Consider the following 20,615-nt stretch of genomic DNA (forward strand, 5'->3'; position numbering starts at 1 on the left):
TTAGATGTTTTTAAAAAACAGCTGAAAACATATCTATTCCGGCTGGCCTTCCCACCTTAAATTGTTTGTCTGTTTCTCCTGCCCCTTTTTTCTCTCTGACCCTGGATCGATGGTTGTTTTTGCATTTTTCTACTGCCCCTGATATATGTATTTTCATTCATTGTTTCCTGTTCCTGTCTTTGTAATAATGGTTTTAATTGCTGATTGAATTTTACCTGTTTTGTAACGTTTTTATATAACTTTGTAAGCCGCCCTGATCATTTCTTGGAAGGGCGGGGTATAAATAAAATTTATTATTATTATTATTATCCTGTTGGTAAATTTGTAGCATCAGATGAAGGAAGCTCAGTTTATGCAAGTTTATGCTACAAACTTCTTTCTCTCAATTTAGTCGGGCAGGTGCTACAATATACCTTCATAAAACAGATATAGACAACCCAATTAAATCCTTCTGGACATCCTCACCAAATTTCACAAAATGTGTACCTGGATACCTTATCCCTAAGTGTCTTAACATTTTATTACTCTCCAATGTTTCTTGGTTCCTGTGGAGTCCACTTTCTCCTTTTAAGAGATACTGTTCAATAGCCAATATCTCACGAAACAAGTCCTTAGCATACAGGAAAGGACACCATATTATTTGATGCAAAAATGCCCTCCACTCCACAGTCACTTGCAGGAGCTCCTTTGTACCAGCCTGTAGTAGGGGCCCTTCTGGTCCATAAGTTTGGAGTGAGTTCCCTCCTCGACAACCTTCCCACCTTCCAGCACCACAATCTTGTGGGCGTTCTCCACTGTCTGCATCCGATGAGCGATCACCAGCACTGCCCGGGCTTGGCGGTTTAACACTGACTGCTGGATCTATAGGGAGGAAAGGTCTTGGTAAGAAGCAGAATCATAGAGTTGGAAGAGACCAAAAGGGCCATCCAGTCCAATCCTCTTGACATGCAGGAACTCACAATGATAATAATACAGTAATAATATTTATTTACTTATACCCCACTCTTCAGTCAAAAGGCTATCAGAGCAGCTTACAAATTGTCAAAGCACCCCTGACTGATGGCCATCCAGCCTCGGCTTAAAGACCTCCAAAGAAGGAGGTTCCACCACTTCGAGGGAGTATGTTTCACTGTCGAACAGCCGTTACTGTCAGGAAGTTCCTCCTAATGTTGAAGTGGAATCTCTTTTCCTGTAGCTTGCATCCATTGTTCTGTGTTCTAGTCTCTGGAGCAGCAGAAAACAAGCTTGCTCCCTCCTCAATATGACATCACTTCAAATATTTAAACAGGGCTATCATATCACCTCTTAACTGTCTCTTCCCCAGACTAAACATCCCCTGCTCCCTAAGTCTCTCCTCAGAGGGCATGGTTTCCAGACCCTTCACCATTTTAGTCGCTCTCCTTTGGACATGCTCCAGTTTCTCAGAATTATTTTTCTCCTTAAATAATAAAAGTAACAGTGCTTCAGTCATTCATTTTAATTGTGTGAGGGGAAATACAGACCGACAGTTTCCGCTGGCCTCCATGCACGGTAGGGCTGAAGAAGGGCTGGGCGTCCACATGCTCCCAGCCCTTCTTTCTCCGCCGGGGTGCCATCTTGGTGTGTGCACCATGATAACGTCCCTCATGCGCAGCACCCAAACAGCGCTGTGCACGAGGGGCGTCATAACACCATGCTGTGGCAGTTATGGCACCCATTCTCTTTTCAGGGCTTCTTTTTGACCCTTGTGCAGGCATGTGGTTGCCACGGCCTGCTTCCGGAGCTGAAAGGGGTGGCAAGATGTTGAACCCTTGAGTCTCAGTCAAGGCAATTTGAATTATTTCTCTCAGCTGCAGGAGGATAGGGAGAGATAATTCCATTCTAAAGACAAACACAGATCATCCTTCCTTGCTAGATACTGCAAAGTGCAAACAGAGTTTTATGGTTCACACCACTAATTGCAGCAAGTTTTAGGGAGGGAAAGCCCACTGTTTTAAAGCTTTATACTTTGGGAATTTGCCAGAAATGGTTCACTTGTCTATTGGGCAACCAAGTTGAAATATCTCATTCTCCACAGAGGAGGCAGAATAATAATATTTTCCACCCACCCCTTCAGGAATGGGAAGAATAAAGAAATAAATTTACATCACTACCTATGACCCTCGGGTACAGATCCATAACTGCAGCAGAGAATGTCAGACAATATTATATCCTGTGTTTCTAGTATCATGCGACCCAAGGCAGCTTACAACATGGTTAAAACAAGATAAAATATTATTAAATTAATTTATATCCAGCCTGTGATTAAAGGTAGCTTACAAGTTAAAATTAAAACAAATAATTATAAAGTAGATTTACGAGTACGATTATTAGCTATTTGCAAAACCTGAGCTGACACTTGCCTTAGCCACCTTATAATTCAAATCCTCCTTTGCCACCCCACTGCAAACTCACCGCAGCTTCACTCTCCACATCCAGGGCGCTTGTGGCTTCATCCAGTATCAAGACCTTTGGGTTACGGATCAGGGCCCGGGCAATGGCCAAGCGCTGTTTCTGCCCCACAGACAGCTGCCCTCCCTTCTCCCCTACATCTGCAAGGAAGAAAAGAGAGAGAAGGGGGGAGAAGGTCAAACCTGCACAATGGGAGGGAAAGATGTTTGTATGAAATTGCAATGGATTCACAAAAAAAGGAAGGTGCTGAATTCTTTGAGTAGAATGGAGTGAATTTTGGGAGGAAGGAAAGTAAACTAGGGCTTCTAGATTCTCTGTCTGGCAAACACAGTGGATAGGGGACAAGTGGCCCAATATCCTGGAAGATAAACAGTAGGAAGGGAAAGACTGGGAGCTCATATTCCTCTTTAAAGGTAAAGGTAGTCTTTTGACATACTGTAAATGTGTAGTCATAACCGACGGTAGGGGATGGTGCTCATCTCCATTTCTCAGCTGAAGAGCCAGCGTTGTCCGAGGACTGCTCTGGCTGTCATGTGGCCAGCATGACTCCACTGAACACTGTTACCTTCCCACAGAGAAGTGGTACCTATTTATCTACTTGCATTTGCATGCTTTTGAACTGCTAGGTTGGCAGAAGCTGGGACTAGTGATGGGAACTCACCCCATCATGCAGCGCTCAGGCCTTGAACTGCCAACCTGCCAATCTTGCAATCAACAGAGTCAGCGTCTTAACCCCCTTGATCCATCGCTCCCTATATTCCTCTTTACTCCTAGTCTAAGATTCTCAGGGCAGGGATCTGCCTCCTTTGCCTCAAGTACATTGAAGATTCTAATATTAGTGTAAATCAGAATGTCTGTGCAGAAAATGAAATTTGGGTAAGAGTAGGAATATTCCTCTTTACTCCTATCCAAATTTAATTTTCTGCACATATATTCTAATTTATACTGATATTAGAATCCTCAATGTACATGACACAAAAGGGGCAGGTTCCTGCCCTGAGAATCTTAAAATCTAAAATTTGAACAACAGAAAGAGGCAAAGTAGGGCAATCTACGGGTCTTTTATGGATACTGTTTGCAAAATTGTACATTGTTGTACTTCTGTGTAACCCGCTTTGATCTGCAAAGGAAAAGCAGGCTACAAATAAACAGTTTATTATTTTATTATTAATCTTTTCTCAGAGTAGCTTAGCATGACTGTCAAGTTTCCAGAGTGCCTTTCCTGAGTAGGATGCATTCCCCTAGAAACAATCTATACTGCCTTCACCCACTGAAACACCATCTGTTTGTACCCTGGATAGAGGCCATGGCAACCACATGCCACAACCTCTGGAGGGAGAAAAAAGAAGCCTCCAAAAGGGGCTTCTTTTTGCGCCCCAGAAGGGGAATCATAAGCATTATGACACCCCTTCCACACTGTGCTGTTTGGATGCTGCGCCTGGCATGCATCATCATGGTGCGCACTGTGTGGATGGGCACACACCATAATGGCGGCTGGTCAGCACGGTAAGGGCTTCGAGCGTGTAGATGCTCAGCCCTCACTGCGCGCACAGGTCTGCACAAAGTGCAGGTCTGTACAGTTCCTTAAACCCCCTTTTCCTAGTACTGTAATTCAGTGAAAACTTGCACTTTCCCCTCCAACTCTGAAAAAACATTACCTTTGCCCACCCAAGTGAGGAAAGGAAAGTGAAAGGGTGTAAAGCCTGTAAAGGGAACTTTATTTTAACAGCAATCTACAGAGCAAAAGAGGGGCGCTCCAAAGAAGAGATACAAAGACTCTCTGAAACAACATCTCAGGCTTGGCCAAATTGATCACCAGCAATGGTCTACTCTGGCCTCGCATCGGGAGGCATGGAGACACACTATCCATGATGCTGCAGCCTTTTTTGAAAGCTCACGCCGAAGGGAAGCGACAATGCAGAAAGAACCACAACCCAGAAACATCACCCAAGGAGACTTTCTGTTGTGCTTTCTGCAACTGGACTTGTTTATCTCGGATTGGTCTTTTTAGTCATCAACGCGCTTGTAGAAAGCGCGGGATGAGTCCTTCCTGAATCTTTGTTCGCGAAGGAAAGCCAGAGAGAGACAGAGCAAAATGTTATCTCTCACAGGAAGGGGGTTGCTTGTCAGTTTCTTATAAAGTTATTAAAGAAGTCTAAGCATTCAGCCAAGGTTAAAAAGAAACAAACTTCCCTAATGCAGCTAACTGAAAACATTTCCTATTCTACTAACAGAGAGCTGAAATCATCCATGTTCTTGGGCAAAGCTAGGAGTCTGGGTCTTTGGGGCTAGCCTTTGCCAGCTCCCACTGGTCATCTTCACTGGCTCTCTGGGATGCTGACCCCAATAAAATGTAATTCTGCACTTCATTAACCCTTAGTTCACTTGAAGGGAGAGTCTATCCCTCAGCTGTTATGTCCAGATAAGGGGAGAGGCCCATTATCACAGTGGCTTTCAAAGTTCTCCCTCCTTCTGTATTCAAAACAACCTTGTGAAGTAGGTTAGGTAGAGAAACAAGATTGTCTGGATCAAGATCACCTTCATAGTGACTATGGAGATTACCAGATGGGGGGAATCAGGGAAGAAAAAGGCATATTCCCCACAAAGTCACGTGATTGCGCTGAAGATTTTCAGACAATGTCGTGCTTATCCAGGACTTAGCTCATGACGATCCAGGAATGCTCCAGCAGCAAACCATTCCTGGGACTTGCCCATTAATGGTTTGTTGCTGGAGCATTCCTAGATCTTCATGGGTTAAGTCCTGGATAAGCGAGATGTGTCTGAAAATCTTCAGTGCAATCGCATGACTTTGCCAGGAGCATGTTTTTTACTCCCAGCTTTTGCCCCCCATCTGATCATCTCCAACCTCAACCTTGATCTCCCCAATTCTGGTTATTTCTGTAGCCCATACTGGGCTTATCGTTCCCCATGACTTGTCGTTCACCTGAAATACTCTGGAATATACTGCTCCTGCATGTGAAATTCTATTTTTATTTTAATCCCTGGGCCTCTTAGTTGTTGACTGGCCTTCATGACTTTATATAAGCGTTTAAAGAGGCCATCTGTGTTACAAGCTAACCACATATCTTCTCATTTCGCTCACCCAGCTATCATTACCCCTGAGATCTTCCACGAGTGCAGTAAACCCATGGTACCTAGGGTGGGCTTGCATGTGGAGCTGCATATCAGGACAGCTGCAGTTTTTTGAGAGGAGTGGAGTTCTACACAGTAAGAAACAACAGACAGCACCCACCTGCATTGAACCCTCTTTCCATCTCATTGATGAATCCTAAAGCATTGGCTTCTTTGGCTGCAGCAGTCACTTGCTCGTTGCTACAGCCCTCCATCCCATAAGTGATATTGTCCCGAATAGACCCAGAGAAAAGGATGGGCTCTTGACTCACAAGTGCTACCTGCAGGTAGAAGGTACAACTATCAGGAAGTAGCCATGGATATGGAATAAGGCTCCATTGAGCCAATGGGAATAGTCCTCTGTGCAAAAGTGCTAGGTTTTGTGTGTGTATGTGTGTATTTGGTGGGGGGAGGCTGGACTATACCCATTACACAAATTTTCATGCAATCATCTTCGTTGTGTGAGAGCCAACACATAGTGGGCTGAGCGTTGGACTCAGGAGACCCAGATTTGAATTGTTGTTTGGCCATAGAAATTCACTGGGTGAGGAAAGTCACACTCTCTCAGCCTCACAGGGAGGCATTGGACAAATCTGCCAAGAAAACTCCATGACAGGTTCATCTTAGTGCTATCATAAGAAAGAATACAACAACAACTACATCTTTGTTATAGATTCAGTGAGTATTCAAAGCTTAAGTGTGTTATGCCTAAATATACTGGTGCTTTGACTTTTCTACAGCCTTGTAATCCTGAGTCCCAGTTGAGGGAGGGGGAGGATATATATGAATAATAATACATTATTTATTATTATTATTATTATTATTGTTCATAAATAACAACAGCAAGAACAAATGTCAAAGGAGCTAAGATTAATTATACTTCTGAAATCACGGATTGTAAAGCTATTCCGTTAGCCTCAGCAAAAGTTACATTTCCTGCAGCTTTTTACCACCAATGGATGGCAACTAAGTAGAAGGTGGTTGCCACACTTTTTCCTCAAGACTTTCCTTCCATTTAATACAATTTGTATTCACTGTTCTGTTAAACAAACCAAGTTCTTAAACTCCAAACCAAAACCTTAGTATCTTAGATCCATTTTGTGGGCACAACTTTGTTACCACCCACACTACTGGGCACCTTGTTGGCATGCATAACCCCGCACCCTTATGTATGTTTCTACTGTTGTGTTTTAAACTTTGCAGTATTTTAAGATTGTTGTCTTGGTTCTGATTAAACTTTTCATTGGGGTGGCACCTCTGTGGTCTGAGGGCATCATAACACCCTTAGAGAGGGTAAAGTGCAGCCCTGGGGATAACCACAACTCCCCCACCAATCCACAACACTCCAAAAATCTTTGGCTAAAAACATGTTTGTCAGCCAAAGAATCGGCTTGGGTCCCAGGACTGCGGGGAAAAGTGGGCTATAAATAACTTTGTGAGACATTTAGCCTTCCCTGTCATAGAGAAGCTTTGAGGCAGGACAGTTAATGTGGTGCAAAACAGGATTATCTCTGCAGTGTGGATGCAGTTTATATACTTCTTAAAGGGAGGTGTCCAGAGATTAGGGAGATCCTGAACTGCTGTGTTTTTGTGGTGGCCTGTGGGTGTAAAAATCAGCCAAAATGTGTTTAAAAATAAATGAAATAAAATTAGGGGTTGGGAGGCCACAGGGACCATAAAACAGAAGCCAATCAGTTTCATGTGGTCCAGGGGCCACACTTTCCCCACCTTGATTTAAGAGAAGGAAGAGACCAAGGTGTGCAGTCACAGGTTGTGCTCTCAGCCATGCCATGTGGCCTCTCACCTGTCTGTGGAGGTATTTGTGCTCATACTCTTGGATCAGACTCCCATCCAACAGGATCTCCCCCGACTGGGGCTCATAGAACCGCTCCAGAAGAGCCACACAGGTACTCTTCCCGCTGCCATTCAGTCCCACCAATGCCGTCATCTCCCCAGGTTGGAGCTCAAAGGAGACATTCTGCAGGGGGAATGATGGGAGTTTGTGAAGGTAAAATGGAGAGTCAGGGAGAAAACCACATTACGTATGTTGCCTGGAATTACTAGAAGAAGAGAGAAAAGTGCACCGCACTCTTTTTGACACATAGAATTTTGTTTCTGCAGAAGAGAAGAGACTCTGCAATTCTTTAGTCCAGTGTGTAACAAGATATACAGAAGTACCTTTAAGACCTGGACATCAGGTCGGGAGGGATAGGAGAAGGAAACATTTCTAAATGAGACATGTCCTTGGAGGATGACCGGGGCCAGAGTCCCTTCTGTGCGAACTGAAGGCTCTCGACGAAGGTACTCAAAGACCTTTTTGGCAGCTCCCACATTGCTGAGGGCATCTCCATATATATACATCAGGGTCTGAGAGAGGAAAAAGAATAGACAGGAATAACTAAATATAGCCACCCCTCTGTTTTCAAGGATTTCAAAATCCATGTCCCTCGCCTGTTTGCAGGTGGCAAACAGAAGGGGACAAAATGGGGTGCCCCCAATCATGCTCCTAGGGCTTGAATATAGGTGAGTTTCCATCTTTGCCGGGGGGGGGGGGTATGGAACAGATTCCCCACAAAAACAGAGGGGTGACTGTACATAGGCTGCAATCTTGTGTGGGAGATGGAGCTATAATCTGTCTCCCAATCCAAACCACCTCCATAATTTACCTTAAAAGCCAGGCAGCCACACTGCAAAAGAGATCTGTGGCACTATCCACAGAATACCACTGTGTCCAAGCCCCAACTCACCAGAAGACCATCAACAGAAAAAGTTGTGATATCAAAACAGAGTCAAACCAATTAAGGACTGGAAAAATCGAGAAACAGAAATTCACCATACCCGCATGTAGTCCCCCACTTCCAATTGGTAAAGGGTGAAGGAAACCAGGTCCCCTTTGGTTATGAGACCAGCAAGGATCTGCTGGTATCCACAGTAAAGGAGCATCAATTTCAGGCCCAGATGGAATAACTGAGAGAGACAGGAAGACAGAAAGAGAGAAATTACATCGGTGGACGAGATTTCAATCCATGCTACTCAGACCCTGGCAATGATATTGCTTCAGAAAGCAGAAAGAGAAGAGAAGTTCAATTCTAAAAACTTATTGATTGATTTATAATATAGTTTATTTGTTTATATCCCATCTTTCTCTCAAAATGGGACCAAAGTCAGCTTAAATACAAGTTAACATAAGACCTAAATAAAACCATTGCAATGCAAATATTTTAAAACTATTAAACAAATAATGTAATGAAAACCTTAATATAATTAAGCAAACATTCAAAGTGTATAAAACATTATACTTTGAATAAAATGCTAAAATTAAAGAAAATAAAGTAATTGTAGCAAATGCAGTCCTCTTTTCTTATACCCTTCTTCACAAGATCCCAATAACTGACCCGCTGGACAAGCACATAGATTGCTCTCTCCAGATCTCTCTGGTTCTTCAGCCGGTGGGTCTCTTTCAATGCTGTGTCATAACGCTGTGACTCTTCCTCCTCGGTAGCAAAGCTGCGCACTGTCTCTATGGAAGAGACTGTCTCACGGACCACTTCTCCAGAACGCGCTATGGAATCCTGGATCTCCCGTAACAAGGCCTGCACAAAACAGAGAGAAGGCAAAGATGTGAGTGTGTTTTGGCCAAGCCTCTCCTGGACTTACTGTGTGCTGTTCTGGACACCGGAGTTCAAGAAGGGTATAGAAAATCTGGAACATGTACAATGGAAGGCAACCAAGATTATCAAAGGTATGGAAGCCAGGTCTTTTGAGGAATGACTTGGGGAGCTGGCTATATCTAGCTTGGAGAAGAGGAGATATAGAATGTAGACTATGATATTGCATATATGATTCAAAGGGCCTGAATAGACAATCCAAAATAAAGCTGATTCAGGTCACTTTGGAGGTAAGCTGTTTAAATGATGCATGTGTTCTCAGAGGCTGCAAGCCGTGCCACACTCCAGTCCTAAACTTTGGTGCAGCTTCTGGCATCTTAAGATGTGTGTTTCATTTAAACAGCATACCTCCAAAGTGAACCGAAGCAGCTTTATTTTGGCCTGTTCAGGCCCAAATTCATTCACCTTCTCCCCTTTTGGAGGTGAGGAAGTGAAAAAGTCCTCAAAGTCTGAAGGAAGAGTTATCACATTTTTTACCATAATATATGAATGGATGAGTGTTACTGAACATGTGGATGTCCGATTATTTGCATGGCAGTGTATTTTGGTAGTGGGGGGAGAAGGGTGTTTCTTTATCCCACTTCTGAAGGCAATGGGCATTAGTTAATATATAATTGTTAAAGGCTGGGAAGAAACATATAAATGGTTCTTCAGCTCTGCATCTCCCTGCTCCCCCAGTTATTAACTCTTTCTGCCCTCATTAAACATCCTGATACACTGCTTTCCCTGAGCAGAAAGGAGAAATAAGCATTTACATTTTGCCAACACACACACACACACACACACACACACCCCAGTTATGGGTGGACAGGGAGCAACTACATTTCACCTCCCATTCTTAGTTGGCCCGTGGGAGCCTTCCTGGTGGCCTTGGTCTCCTTTCTTAATATATTAAAAGCCTGCCTCAATTCTTCAAGATCTCAAGAGGATGTGGAGAGAGAAGAAAGAAAGAGAGAAAGCTAGTAAAGGCTTTACATGTTTTTGTGTTGTGAGAGAAAAGGAGAACACTACATTTTTCATGTGAAACCAGTGGGAACAGGTGACAATGCAAGCGGAGCTGCATACATCCTCCCCTTTGATTGACAGCTGCATGTGGCTGGCAGAATACACATACATGTGAATAAGTAGAAATGCACTCAGAGAAGTGTAGGCAATTGAATGTCAATTCAAAGATACAAAACTCTGCACCAGTTTGCATAATACACCTGTGTGCAAACTGGCCCTAAGAGGTGACATAACACAGATTGAGTCTCCTTTATCCAGAATGCCAAAATCTAAAATACTCCACAAAATCCAAAATTGTCCATATGGATTGTTGACATAGTAACACCTTTGTTTTCTGAGAGTTCAGTGTACACAAACTTTGTTTCATGCACAAAATTATTTAAAATATTATGTATAAAATTATCTTCAGGCTATGTGTAGATGGTGTACAAAAATCATAAATGAATTTCATGTTTAGACTTCGGCCCCTACCCAAGATATCTCATTGTGTATATGCAAATATTCCAAATGCTTGGGACTTCTGGTCCCAAGCATTTCAGATAAAGGAAACGCAGCCTGTAGCTATCACTAAATATCTGAAGGGAAGTTGTGTAGAAGATGAAGTGATTTTGTTTTCTGCTGCTCCAGAGACGAGAGCATCAACTAATAAAGTCAAATTACAGGAAAAGAGATTCTACCTAAACATTAGGTAAACATTAGGAAGATTTTTTATTTTTATTTTGACAGACCCAATACCTCTCTAGGCAACTGGTTCCATTGCCAGAGCACTCTTACTATCAAGAAATTCCTTCTAATGTTCAATCAAAATCTTCCCTCCCATAACTTAAAGCCATTAGACATGGTCCTACTTGCTATGGCAGCAAAGAACAAGCTTGACCCCCTCCTCTGTTGGCAGTCCTTGAGATATTTAAAGAGTGTGATCATGTCAGTCTTCACCAGGCTGAACATGCCCACATTTTCACTGGACAGATTGGTGGTGGTGGGATTTCAAAGGAAGGGCATCTGCCTGCAAGGCAACAGGGCTGTCCTGAGCATACCTGGTGACGGGTGTCGTAGACCTTCTGGATGGCCAACATGATTGGTGTCTCAACAAACGACAACACTGTCATGCGCCAGGACACACTGAGCATGAACCCATACAGTCCAACCACCTTGATCAGGCTGCGCAGGAAGACGTTGGCATTGAGGGGCACTGAGTGGCTCATCATGGTCGTGTCCTTGGAGAGGCGGGAGGTCAGGTCCCCTGGGGAGGCACACAAGACAGTATTGGCAACATGGGGAGGAAGCAAGATTTTCTGGTGGGGAGTATTCTGTCACTGGTAGAAGACCTTTAGACTAGGAAGACCATGGCTCCTGGGATCCCAGTCAATGGGGCCACGCACTATCACCTGCCACCCTTCAGGCTTTTCCCACTCTTAAGTTGGGATGAGAGGAGCATTTGTATTTATTTCCCCTGGACCCCTAGACACTAAGCCAGGTGATGGGATCTGTGGCTAAGGGCCACAGGAGATCCCCTGGAGACCTTGGAGGACTGCACCCCCCACACACACATTTCCACTCCCCACCCCCAAATGCTCTCTGGAGCAGTGGTTCTCACCCGCAACCCTGTAATACAGTTCTTCAAGTTGTGATGACCCCCAACCATAAAATTGTGGTGTCTTGGTTCCTAAGACCATCAGAAATATGTGTTTTCCGATGGTCTTAGGCGACTCCTGTGAAAGGGTCATTTGACCCACAAAGGGGTTGCGACCCACAGGTTTAGAACTGCTGCTCTGAAGGATACGTCTCAGGACATCCATGAGAGGTATCCCTTAACAACACTTCCAGTTTACTTACTGTTTTAAAAAAGTTTCTCCTCGACACAAAGCAGTCTAGGGAGGGCCAAAAATATACTAGAAGCACTTACCTCCCCACACCCCCCCCCCCGAGAGAACCCCCCAAAAGTTCATAATTTGGAAGAGGTGTTATGGGTTCTGGACCTCCTCACCTGTTTTCACCTCCTGGAAGAAAGCCAAGTCCTGCCTCAGTAGGGATGAGAAGAGGAGGCTGCGCATGCGGATGACCATCCGGGAGATGGTGAGTGTAAAGAGTCCCCCACGGCAGCCGGCGGACAGAGAACTAGAATGGGCACAAAGGAGTTTATCATACGGCGGGGAAATTTATACAGTGATTAACTTGAGAAAATTTCGCAATTGACATTAAAACGCACTTAAAACGAGATTCATTCACGGGAAAATGTTTAGTGCAATTGCAGGATTATCATGGGTTAATTGCCATTTATACTTCCCATTGTCCCCCATGTGAGAAACACAAAAGAGAGACAAAACAAGAAAGGGACATAGGTCAGAGCTACAGCTGGGATGGGCAACTTTGCCATGTCCGAGGGCCAAAACCAGAGGCCAAAATGTAATATGTGGGTTACATTTGCTACAAAAATGCAGGTTTTCTGCAAGGTCTACTTCCAATTTTGGGAAAAACAATGCAGAAAATCCTCTGTTTTTAAACACTAACAGAATAGGAATTAAGTGGACCACCTGTGGTTCTCTGGGGAGTCCCATGTGGCCCCCAAATTCTCCCTCATATTTTAAAAAATATGAATTATTTTTTTAAAAAAAACCACTCTTTATAGCCCAAAAGAGACTCCAAGAGCCCAGTTTTGGTCTCTAAATTTTGTTTTGCCCCTGTGCAACAACACAGAGCTTAAACATTGCTGGGGAATGGTAGTGACTTTCACGTGCCACCAGGGGGAGCCACTGTGTTATTCCAATGAATTAGAGCAGCAGTTTGAAACCCATTCTACTTAGAATGGAACAACATCTGGGAACAACATCTCACCATCCTCTTCAATGGGGAAGATTCAGGGAGATACCATGTAACCCCACAAGTGATTAATAGCCACAAACTGAGAACCTGTCAGAACCATGCATGGTTCTGTCATGCTAATATGATGATATACAGTGGGACCTTGCTATCTGATGGGGTTTGGTTCCAGGATCCCCCGTGGATAACAAAATTTGTGGATGCTCAAGTCCCATTAAATATAATGGCAGAGTAAAATGGTGTCCCTTGTTTAAAATGGAAAATCAAGGTCTGCTATTTGGAATGTATACTTTTTGTTTAATATTTGTAAGCCATGGATGTTTGAATCCATGGATTAAAAAATCCATGGATAAGGAGGGCCAACTGTAATGGCATGCCGACATAACGTTATAATGCTGTGATAACATGGTGAATTATTGGGAGGATGGACATGGGAAATATCAAAGGGTATTGTACACTAATAAAGTGTTCTGGGCATGGGAACAGACAGATGGGGCAAATGGCAACCGAGTGAAGGTTTATGGTTTTATGATCCTGCCCTTCCTGCAAAAGAATTTGGTTTGTAAAAGAGAGATACTTCCTTCCCTTAAGGGCAACTGAATGATAAATACAGGAGGAAAAGGGGTGACTTGAAAGGTTGCTTTGATGGGGATCAAAGGTTGGAGACCGTGGCCAGGCAGGCGGGTGAATGATGTGAACTTTTATATTAGGAGTTTGGGAACAGAGCTTCAGTTCTGACAAAAACCTTGGATGGGTAACTTCTGTCTCAATAGGTGAAATAAAACTCTTTTGTTTTCTACTACGCTAAGATGTTTTCATGGTTACCGGGAACTGAGTTTGCCGATCCTGACAGAAACTTTGCCAGCTCTGAAGCTACAAATACATACTGTCCTTTCCTCTCACCCCACCCACAAATTCCCTGAATCACCTGACATTGGAGTTTATCACACGGGAGGCATTTCTCTTAATTTCGAATGAAAAGAAAGTGGGGCCAGAACACATTCATGTGAATTCACTAGTTCAGCTAATTTACATGAATTCAAATTGCATTCGAACTGACTTCCCATTGCCTGAAAGTAGCTTGCCATTGCCCAAAATTGTGTGTGATCACTTCTCACGCAATAATGTGAAACCCCATGATTGCATTTGGACTGACTTCCCATTGCCCAAAATTGTGTGTGGTAGTCTATCACGCAATAACGTTAAACCCCATGATCGTGTTCAGATTGCCATTGAATTATACTTCCAATTTCCCTTGTCTGATAACCTCCATTTGGGGATGAGGAATTAGGAGAATAAAAGGTCTGTGACTTCCAGATGAAATGGACTTCAGATCAGGGATGCTTTGATTTGGATTTCCTGCATGGCAGGGGTTGGACTGAATGGCCCTTGTGGTCTCTTCCTACTCTATGATTCTATGGTTTTAAAAAAAATCATACTGATATCAAAAGCCAGCCTTGAACTTGTTTTTTTTAATTTTGAATCTGTCACAGAATCATAAAATTATGGAATCATACAGTGGGAGAGACCTCAAGGGGCATCAAGTGCAAACCCCTTGCCCCTGTCCCTTAATGCCAACACTAATCTTGATGTTTTAAATATCAAAAGTAACAACTCCCTAGATTACAAGACAAGGAAGTGCTCACACAAATGCATGTCCTTTTCAGGGCTTCTTTAGCCCAGGTTATGGCAACAAGGGGTTAGAAAGAAACTAACCTGCCAAGGGACATCAGGCACACAAGAAGGATGGCCCAGGAGAAGGCATCTGAGTCATATTTGGTGCCCAAGATGTCAATCAAACGTCCCGTGTAGTAGGGGATGAAGGTTTCACCTGCACAGACAGACCAGAGATTAAAGTCCAAGTTCATACTGCATCTCTCTGGCAAAGTAGGAAGACAGATAGACAGACATGCACACACTCTCCTTGCAAGGGCAAGGGCTCTTATGGCTCTCTCTCACAAAGCAGGGACACACAGACACAGACACAGACACAGACATACACACACACACACACACACCTTGCCTGAGCAGCAGTTGCGGAAGTAGTGAGAATGGGGTGTTGGGTGGCACTTCTTTTAGGATCTTTCTGAGTAGTATGGCCATATTAACCCATATATAAATCAACCACGATTCTGGGATCAGTTTTTTGATATAAATTTTTCGACTTATAGACAACGGTAATGCTAGAAAGCATTAAAACATGGTTGATCAAACTTTCCAATACATAAAATAATGTTTCACAGTACACTCGTCCCTCCACATTGGCACAGGACCCTCCTGAATGTGGGAAAAAAACCAAATAACAAAAACACTATGTTTTTACCTGGGAGAACACCTCTCTAAGCATCTCTAGGTCCTCCAGTGCAACTCCGTGGTCAAGGTCTGAGAGACATTGACCATAAAATTGCGCTGGAGGAGCTACAAATGCCTAGGGAAGTGTTCTCTCTAGGAGTATCTAGGTCCTTCAGTGCAACTTTTGATTAAAGTTGACTATAGAGTTGTGCTGGAGGACCTAGATATTCCTAGAGAGGACATATTAATAAAATTTGTGAATAATCAAATTCGCAAGAGTGAAAGCCACAAATGTGGCAGGATGAATGTATTAATATAATAAGCAGGATTCATTTTTTATTAAAACATTAATGCAAAAAACACAAACATTATAAAAAAATCCTATATCACCTCCAACCCTGCTAAGTAATTTCTACCCCTGTATAGAAAAATGTTGCCAGCTCACTTCCTTGAATACATCTGCCTGCATGTCTCATACTCACCCACCACCGCCATGGTGAGGAAGAAAAAGGCCCCAGCAATATATGGAGTGTCGGGACGGAAGAGCTTCACCAGCTTCCAGAGGGTGGCCTGGTCGCCTTCCTTGCTTTCTTCTGTGGTGCCCCCCTGTCCCAGCACCCCCCAGACGAGGAGGGCCAGGCCCACCGCCCCATAGCCCACCAGCAGCCAGGACCAGGGGGCTGAAGAGAGCAGGAGAGGTGGGTCTCCCACCCAATGCCCCGCGGCCAGATAGAAGGGGGGCAACAGGCTCACTGTGGCCAGGACTGCCGGCGGGATCTGGGAGGGCCAGCCCAGAGATAGCAGCCCCCAAGCCCCCCAGAGAGCCAGCAGGCGGAGAGTGGCCTCAAGCCAAGCCGCTTGGACCCCCAAGAGGGCCAAAGAGGGCCACCCCTTATTCAACAAAGAGAGGAAGAGGACATCGAACAGGAGCAGGGGGACAGTTTGCAGAAAGACCAGGTGCAGCATCATGACAGCAGGGCCTGCAGAAGTAGGAGAGAGGAAATTATTATAGGGGTTACCTGCGGGGAGGCCCTCCAATCCACACTTCCATTCCCATCATTTTATTTTCATTTTTAATATTTTTAAAAAATTATTGTTATAGGTAAACAACTATCTGCAAAACATATCACAACAATCAAGCAAAATAAAACAATTAGTCTCACAACTCTGAATTATGTTGCGATCCTTCTTGGGTTCTGTTCAATGTAAGGGGTCATTTTAAAGTCCAGTGCTGTCTTTGTCTAAACCTAGTCTATCATTCCCATCATTTAAAGCTAAGGTGCCTCCTCCCCATAGAGTTGGAAGGGGCCTCATGGGCCATAGAGTCCAATCTTCGGCTTCATGCAGAAACTCCATATCCCCAGCAGAAAGCAATGTCAGCAGGCAGCTGTCCAGCCTCTTCTCATGTTACCTGTAGCTTCCAAATTCACCTAAAGGCTAATTTTTAAAATATATATATTAAGTTATTAAAGCACATCCATCTCTTTGATTCTGTGTTCCTGCATGGCAGAATGGGATTGGACTGGATGGCCCTTGGGGTCTCTTCCAATTCTATGATTTTAGGATCTAAGATTTTGCGAATCTGTTTTGCAAATCTGCAATACAGGTTTTAAAACAAGCCATTGGAATAATATACAGACCTCCATATCTACCAAGGATCTTTTTAATCCACGGATTAAAGCCTGCACAGTTTGGAAATATTTTTAAAATATACAAATCCTAATAAGCAAACCTTGATTTTGCTGTATTATATAAGGGATGCCATTTTACTAGGCCACAGTATTTAATGGGACTTCAGCATCCATGGATTTTAGTGTCCATGGAGAATCCGGGAACCAAACTCCAGCTGACACCAAGAGCCCACTGTAAAAACATATTAAGCCCAACAGTAGTTAAAAACCCTTTAATAGCAAATGGTAAAACCACTTTAAAATGACAACAATTTGAAGCCGTATGTACATGTACCCTTGACAGCCAGGCTGGGGAACTGTTTATAATGTAGTGCAATAATTCCCAAACTTTGACATTCCAGGGGTTCTGGACTTCAACTCCCAGAAGCCCCAGGCAGCTTGGCCAACAGTCAGGAATTCTGGGAGCTGAAGTCCAAAACATTTGGAGGACCAAAAAGCATCTAGGGGTAGCCGTGTTGGCCATATAGCAAATCCAATAACATCCAAATAATGATACCTGTATTGGGCTAACCAAGTTCACCTGATGAAGAAGCCAGTGTGACTTTGAAAGCTTGCAACATGTAGTTGTGCATTTTGGTTGTCCCAAGAAGGGTATCATTTTTGGGTTTTATTGGATTTGCTATATGGCCAACATGGCTACTCCTAGACGCTTTTTCTATTTCTAGATACCACATTTTAGCCATCACAGGGGAATCTTAAAGAGAGAGCCAGTGCCCTGGGACCTTGCCATCTGGGGCTTCTGCCTCCAAGGAAGGTAAAGTCATTTCCCCCTAATATTGGGACTGGACTGGCATGCTTTGCCTCTGGATGACCTAAAGTTTTCCTGATGCACAACATGGAAGGACTTCTTGAGAAATGTAGGGTTCTCTGCCTACATAGGAGGAACCTGTGGCCTCACAAAGGAAGGAGACATGCTGGATTCCAAGGAAACATCTTTTAACTGCAAAAGGATGTTAAATTGCATTGACTTTGAGAATCTATCACTTTTTTAGTACATCCCGAGTAGAATATGCTTTTTAAAATAAATTATCTGACACAACTACAAATCCCAGAATGCCAAAGCATGGAGCCAGGGCAGTTAAAGCCTTGGAGAGTGATGGAGTCTCCTTCTTTGGAGGTCTTTGAAGAGAGGCTGGATGGCCCTCTGTCTCAGGGGATGCTTTGATTGGGAGTTCCTGCATGGCAGAAGGGGTTTGGACGGGATGACCTTTGGGGGACTCTTCCAAGTCTAGGGTGCTAACCCTTCCCAAATTGCCCAGCCAGGGTCTGCCATGGTCCTGCTGTCCCCTTCCAGACTAACTTGCTGGCCACCCAACCCAGTCTTACCTTCAGCCTGGAGTCCACAGGAGAGAAACCCCTTCTGCAAAGATGCCTGCCTGCCTGCACTACTGTTTTTCCTTTCGTTTTCGCAGCAGGGAAAATCCAGTGGGTTTCCCCCTCCTTCACTGCTGCAGTTCCAGGAATGGACACCAGATGGAGCCCGCGCTGCGCTGGTTGAAAATGAAAAGGGACCTAAGTGCCTGGACTGTTGGTGTCTGAAGCAGGGAGGGAGGAAGAATGGGAGGGTGTGTGAATCAAGGAGGCACTTTAAAAGAGGATGGCTCTGGCAGGGGCTCTGTTTGGATATGAGAAGAGAATGATGGCGGTCCATTTCTTATGGAAATGCCTACCCTGCCTGAGTCCCTTGCGCTCCTGTCTGTGATTGGACAGAGCACCAGTCAGTGTGAGGAAAGAAAGCACCAATGAAAAGGCGGCGCTTGGCAAAGGCCACCCCTTTCCTTCAGCAATAGTCACTCACTGCAACTTGAGTAGTTTATCATACTAGGCTGTTATAGAGTGATTGCCATGGCAACGTGCTGTGGGATTATGGGTGTTGTAGTTCAGTGACCTCCCCCATCTCTCTATCTCTGGCTGAGCTTTCCAAATGCCCCTCACCAAACTGCAAAGCCCAGAATTCTATAGCATGGGGGAATCCACACTGTTGATATAATACACTTTGACACCACTTTAAGTGTTGTAGCTCAATTCTGTGGAATCCTGGGATTTGTATTTTTACAAGCGTTTTTTTTTTTCTTTGTAAAAGAGTACTGGTGCCTCACAAAACTACAAATCCCAGGGGTTTGGGGTTTTTTTTGTAGCCCTGGAAGTTAAAAATGGTGTCAAACTGCATTATTTCTACAGTGTAGTTGTTTACAGTGTTGCCACTGCTAAAGTTAAAACAGAATATAGTTCCATTACAGTGCATTGTGATCTGGGTTGTTGTTGTTGTTGTTGTTGTTGTGTGTGCCTTCAAACCTTTTCCAACTTATGGCAACCCTAAGATGAACCTATCCTGGGGTTTTCTTGGCAAGATTTGTTCAGAAGAGCTGTGCCATTGCCTTCCTCTGAAGCTGAGAGAGTGTGACTTACTCCCCAAGGTCACACACTGGGTTTCATGGCTGAGCTGGAAATCAAACCCTGGTCTCCAGACTTCAGAGTCATAGTCCAACACTCAGAACACTACAACAAATTTTACCTTGTGGGTCTTACATGACAAATTCCAAAACCCATACTTTTGCAGTAACTTTATTAAGCCAACCTGCAGCAATAATCTAATTTCAGACTGCTTTCAGACTGCCGTGGCTCAGTGCTAGGGAATTCTGGGAACTGTATGGTACAAACATACACTGCAGCCAGGAATTCCACTGGAGGACATACATCTTTCCCCTCTTCATCCCTTGGCCTGTTGGACTGTCTGGTTTATGTTTTAATGATATCCAGTGCATTATTGCTGACCTGCCATGTTTGTTGCATAACCACATCGTATGTTTTTCTGAGTGATGTGATATTCAAATAGTTTAACAGTTTTTATATTGAGTGTTCAAGATGGATGTGTTTGTGATCAGAAAGAAAATAAGTTCTGACAGCAAACTAAAAGAGGTAAGCACATTAAATGTATCACAACTTCATTATAGGAAAAGAAGTGAAAGTTACCAAATTGGCATATAGAAATAAAATTATTTGTAGTGGAAGAATTATATTTTAATCTTTTCAAGTCTTTTATTACTGTACTCACAATTACAAGAAGAAATTGTAAATCTATAGTGTAATAAAATATACTGGTTTGTCAACTGGTCACTGAGAGGCTAAGTTAGTTTTACGTTTTAATACATAATAATAACTCTGACATAAGCATTACATTGTTCAGGGACTTAGCTGGACCCCCCCCCCCTTCCATTAGAAAAATGAATGGTGTGTCCTGCTGTGCCACCGCGCCCAAGCCCCATTATAATGGTGGCACTTAGTCTGGACCCTCCCCCCCCTTCCTAAAATCTTGGCTACGTCCCTGCCTCAGGCTTACAATCTAAAATCTAAAACAGCTTCCACTGTTGCCTCCTCTGCCCCTTCTCCTCCACTGAATCCAGTCAATCAATCAATCTTTCCCTGAATTCCCACTTATGGCACCATAAATCAACAGGCAGCTTCCATGAAGGCACCCCAACCCTGACCTCAGTAAGAAAGCGGATGTGTTCCTGTGCCTCGCTTCTTTAACAATCTATATATAGAGAGATTATATTTTAATATATCTCTATGTATG

The 20,615-nt window shown here is 43.7% G+C and overlaps 1 protein-coding gene across 2 annotated transcripts; it reads right to left on the reverse strand.

The window, feature by feature from the left end:
- Positions 1–313: 313 nt before the first annotated feature.
- On the reverse strand, positions 314–18,423 carry TAP2 (transporter 2, ATP binding cassette subfamily B member). 2 transcript variants are annotated; one of them, XM_089500930.1, is made up of 12 exons: positions 18,365–18,423; positions 15,830–16,327; positions 14,772–14,886; positions 12,223–12,353; positions 11,273–11,478; positions 8,958–9,155; positions 8,401–8,529; positions 7,741–7,929; positions 7,367–7,540; positions 5,684–5,843; positions 2,434–2,570; positions 314–861 (listed from the first exon to the last, which is right to left on the reverse strand). In XM_089500930.1, the coding sequence occupies exons 2-12, from the start codon at positions 16,314–16,316 to the stop codon at positions 670–672; spliced, it is 2,118 nt and encodes a 705-aa protein (XP_089357056.1). In that variant the 5' UTR covers positions 16,317–16,327; positions 18,365–18,423; the 3' UTR covers positions 314–669. The 2 variants fall into 2 exon arrangements, with proteins under 2 accessions (XP_089357056.1, XP_089357062.1); XM_089500936.1 differs by lacking the exons at positions 15,830–16,327; positions 18,365–18,423 and adding an exon at positions 15,074–15,173.
- Positions 18,424–20,615: the final 2,192 nt, after the last annotated feature.

Source organism: Sceloporus occidentalis, unplaced genomic scaffold (assembly GCF_023333645.1).
Source record: "Sceloporus occidentalis isolate IW3139 unplaced genomic scaffold, rSceOcc1.0.p SCAF_1, whole genome shotgun sequence".
Taxonomy (NCBI): Eukaryota; Metazoa; Chordata; class Lepidosauria; order Squamata; family Phrynosomatidae; genus Sceloporus; species Sceloporus occidentalis.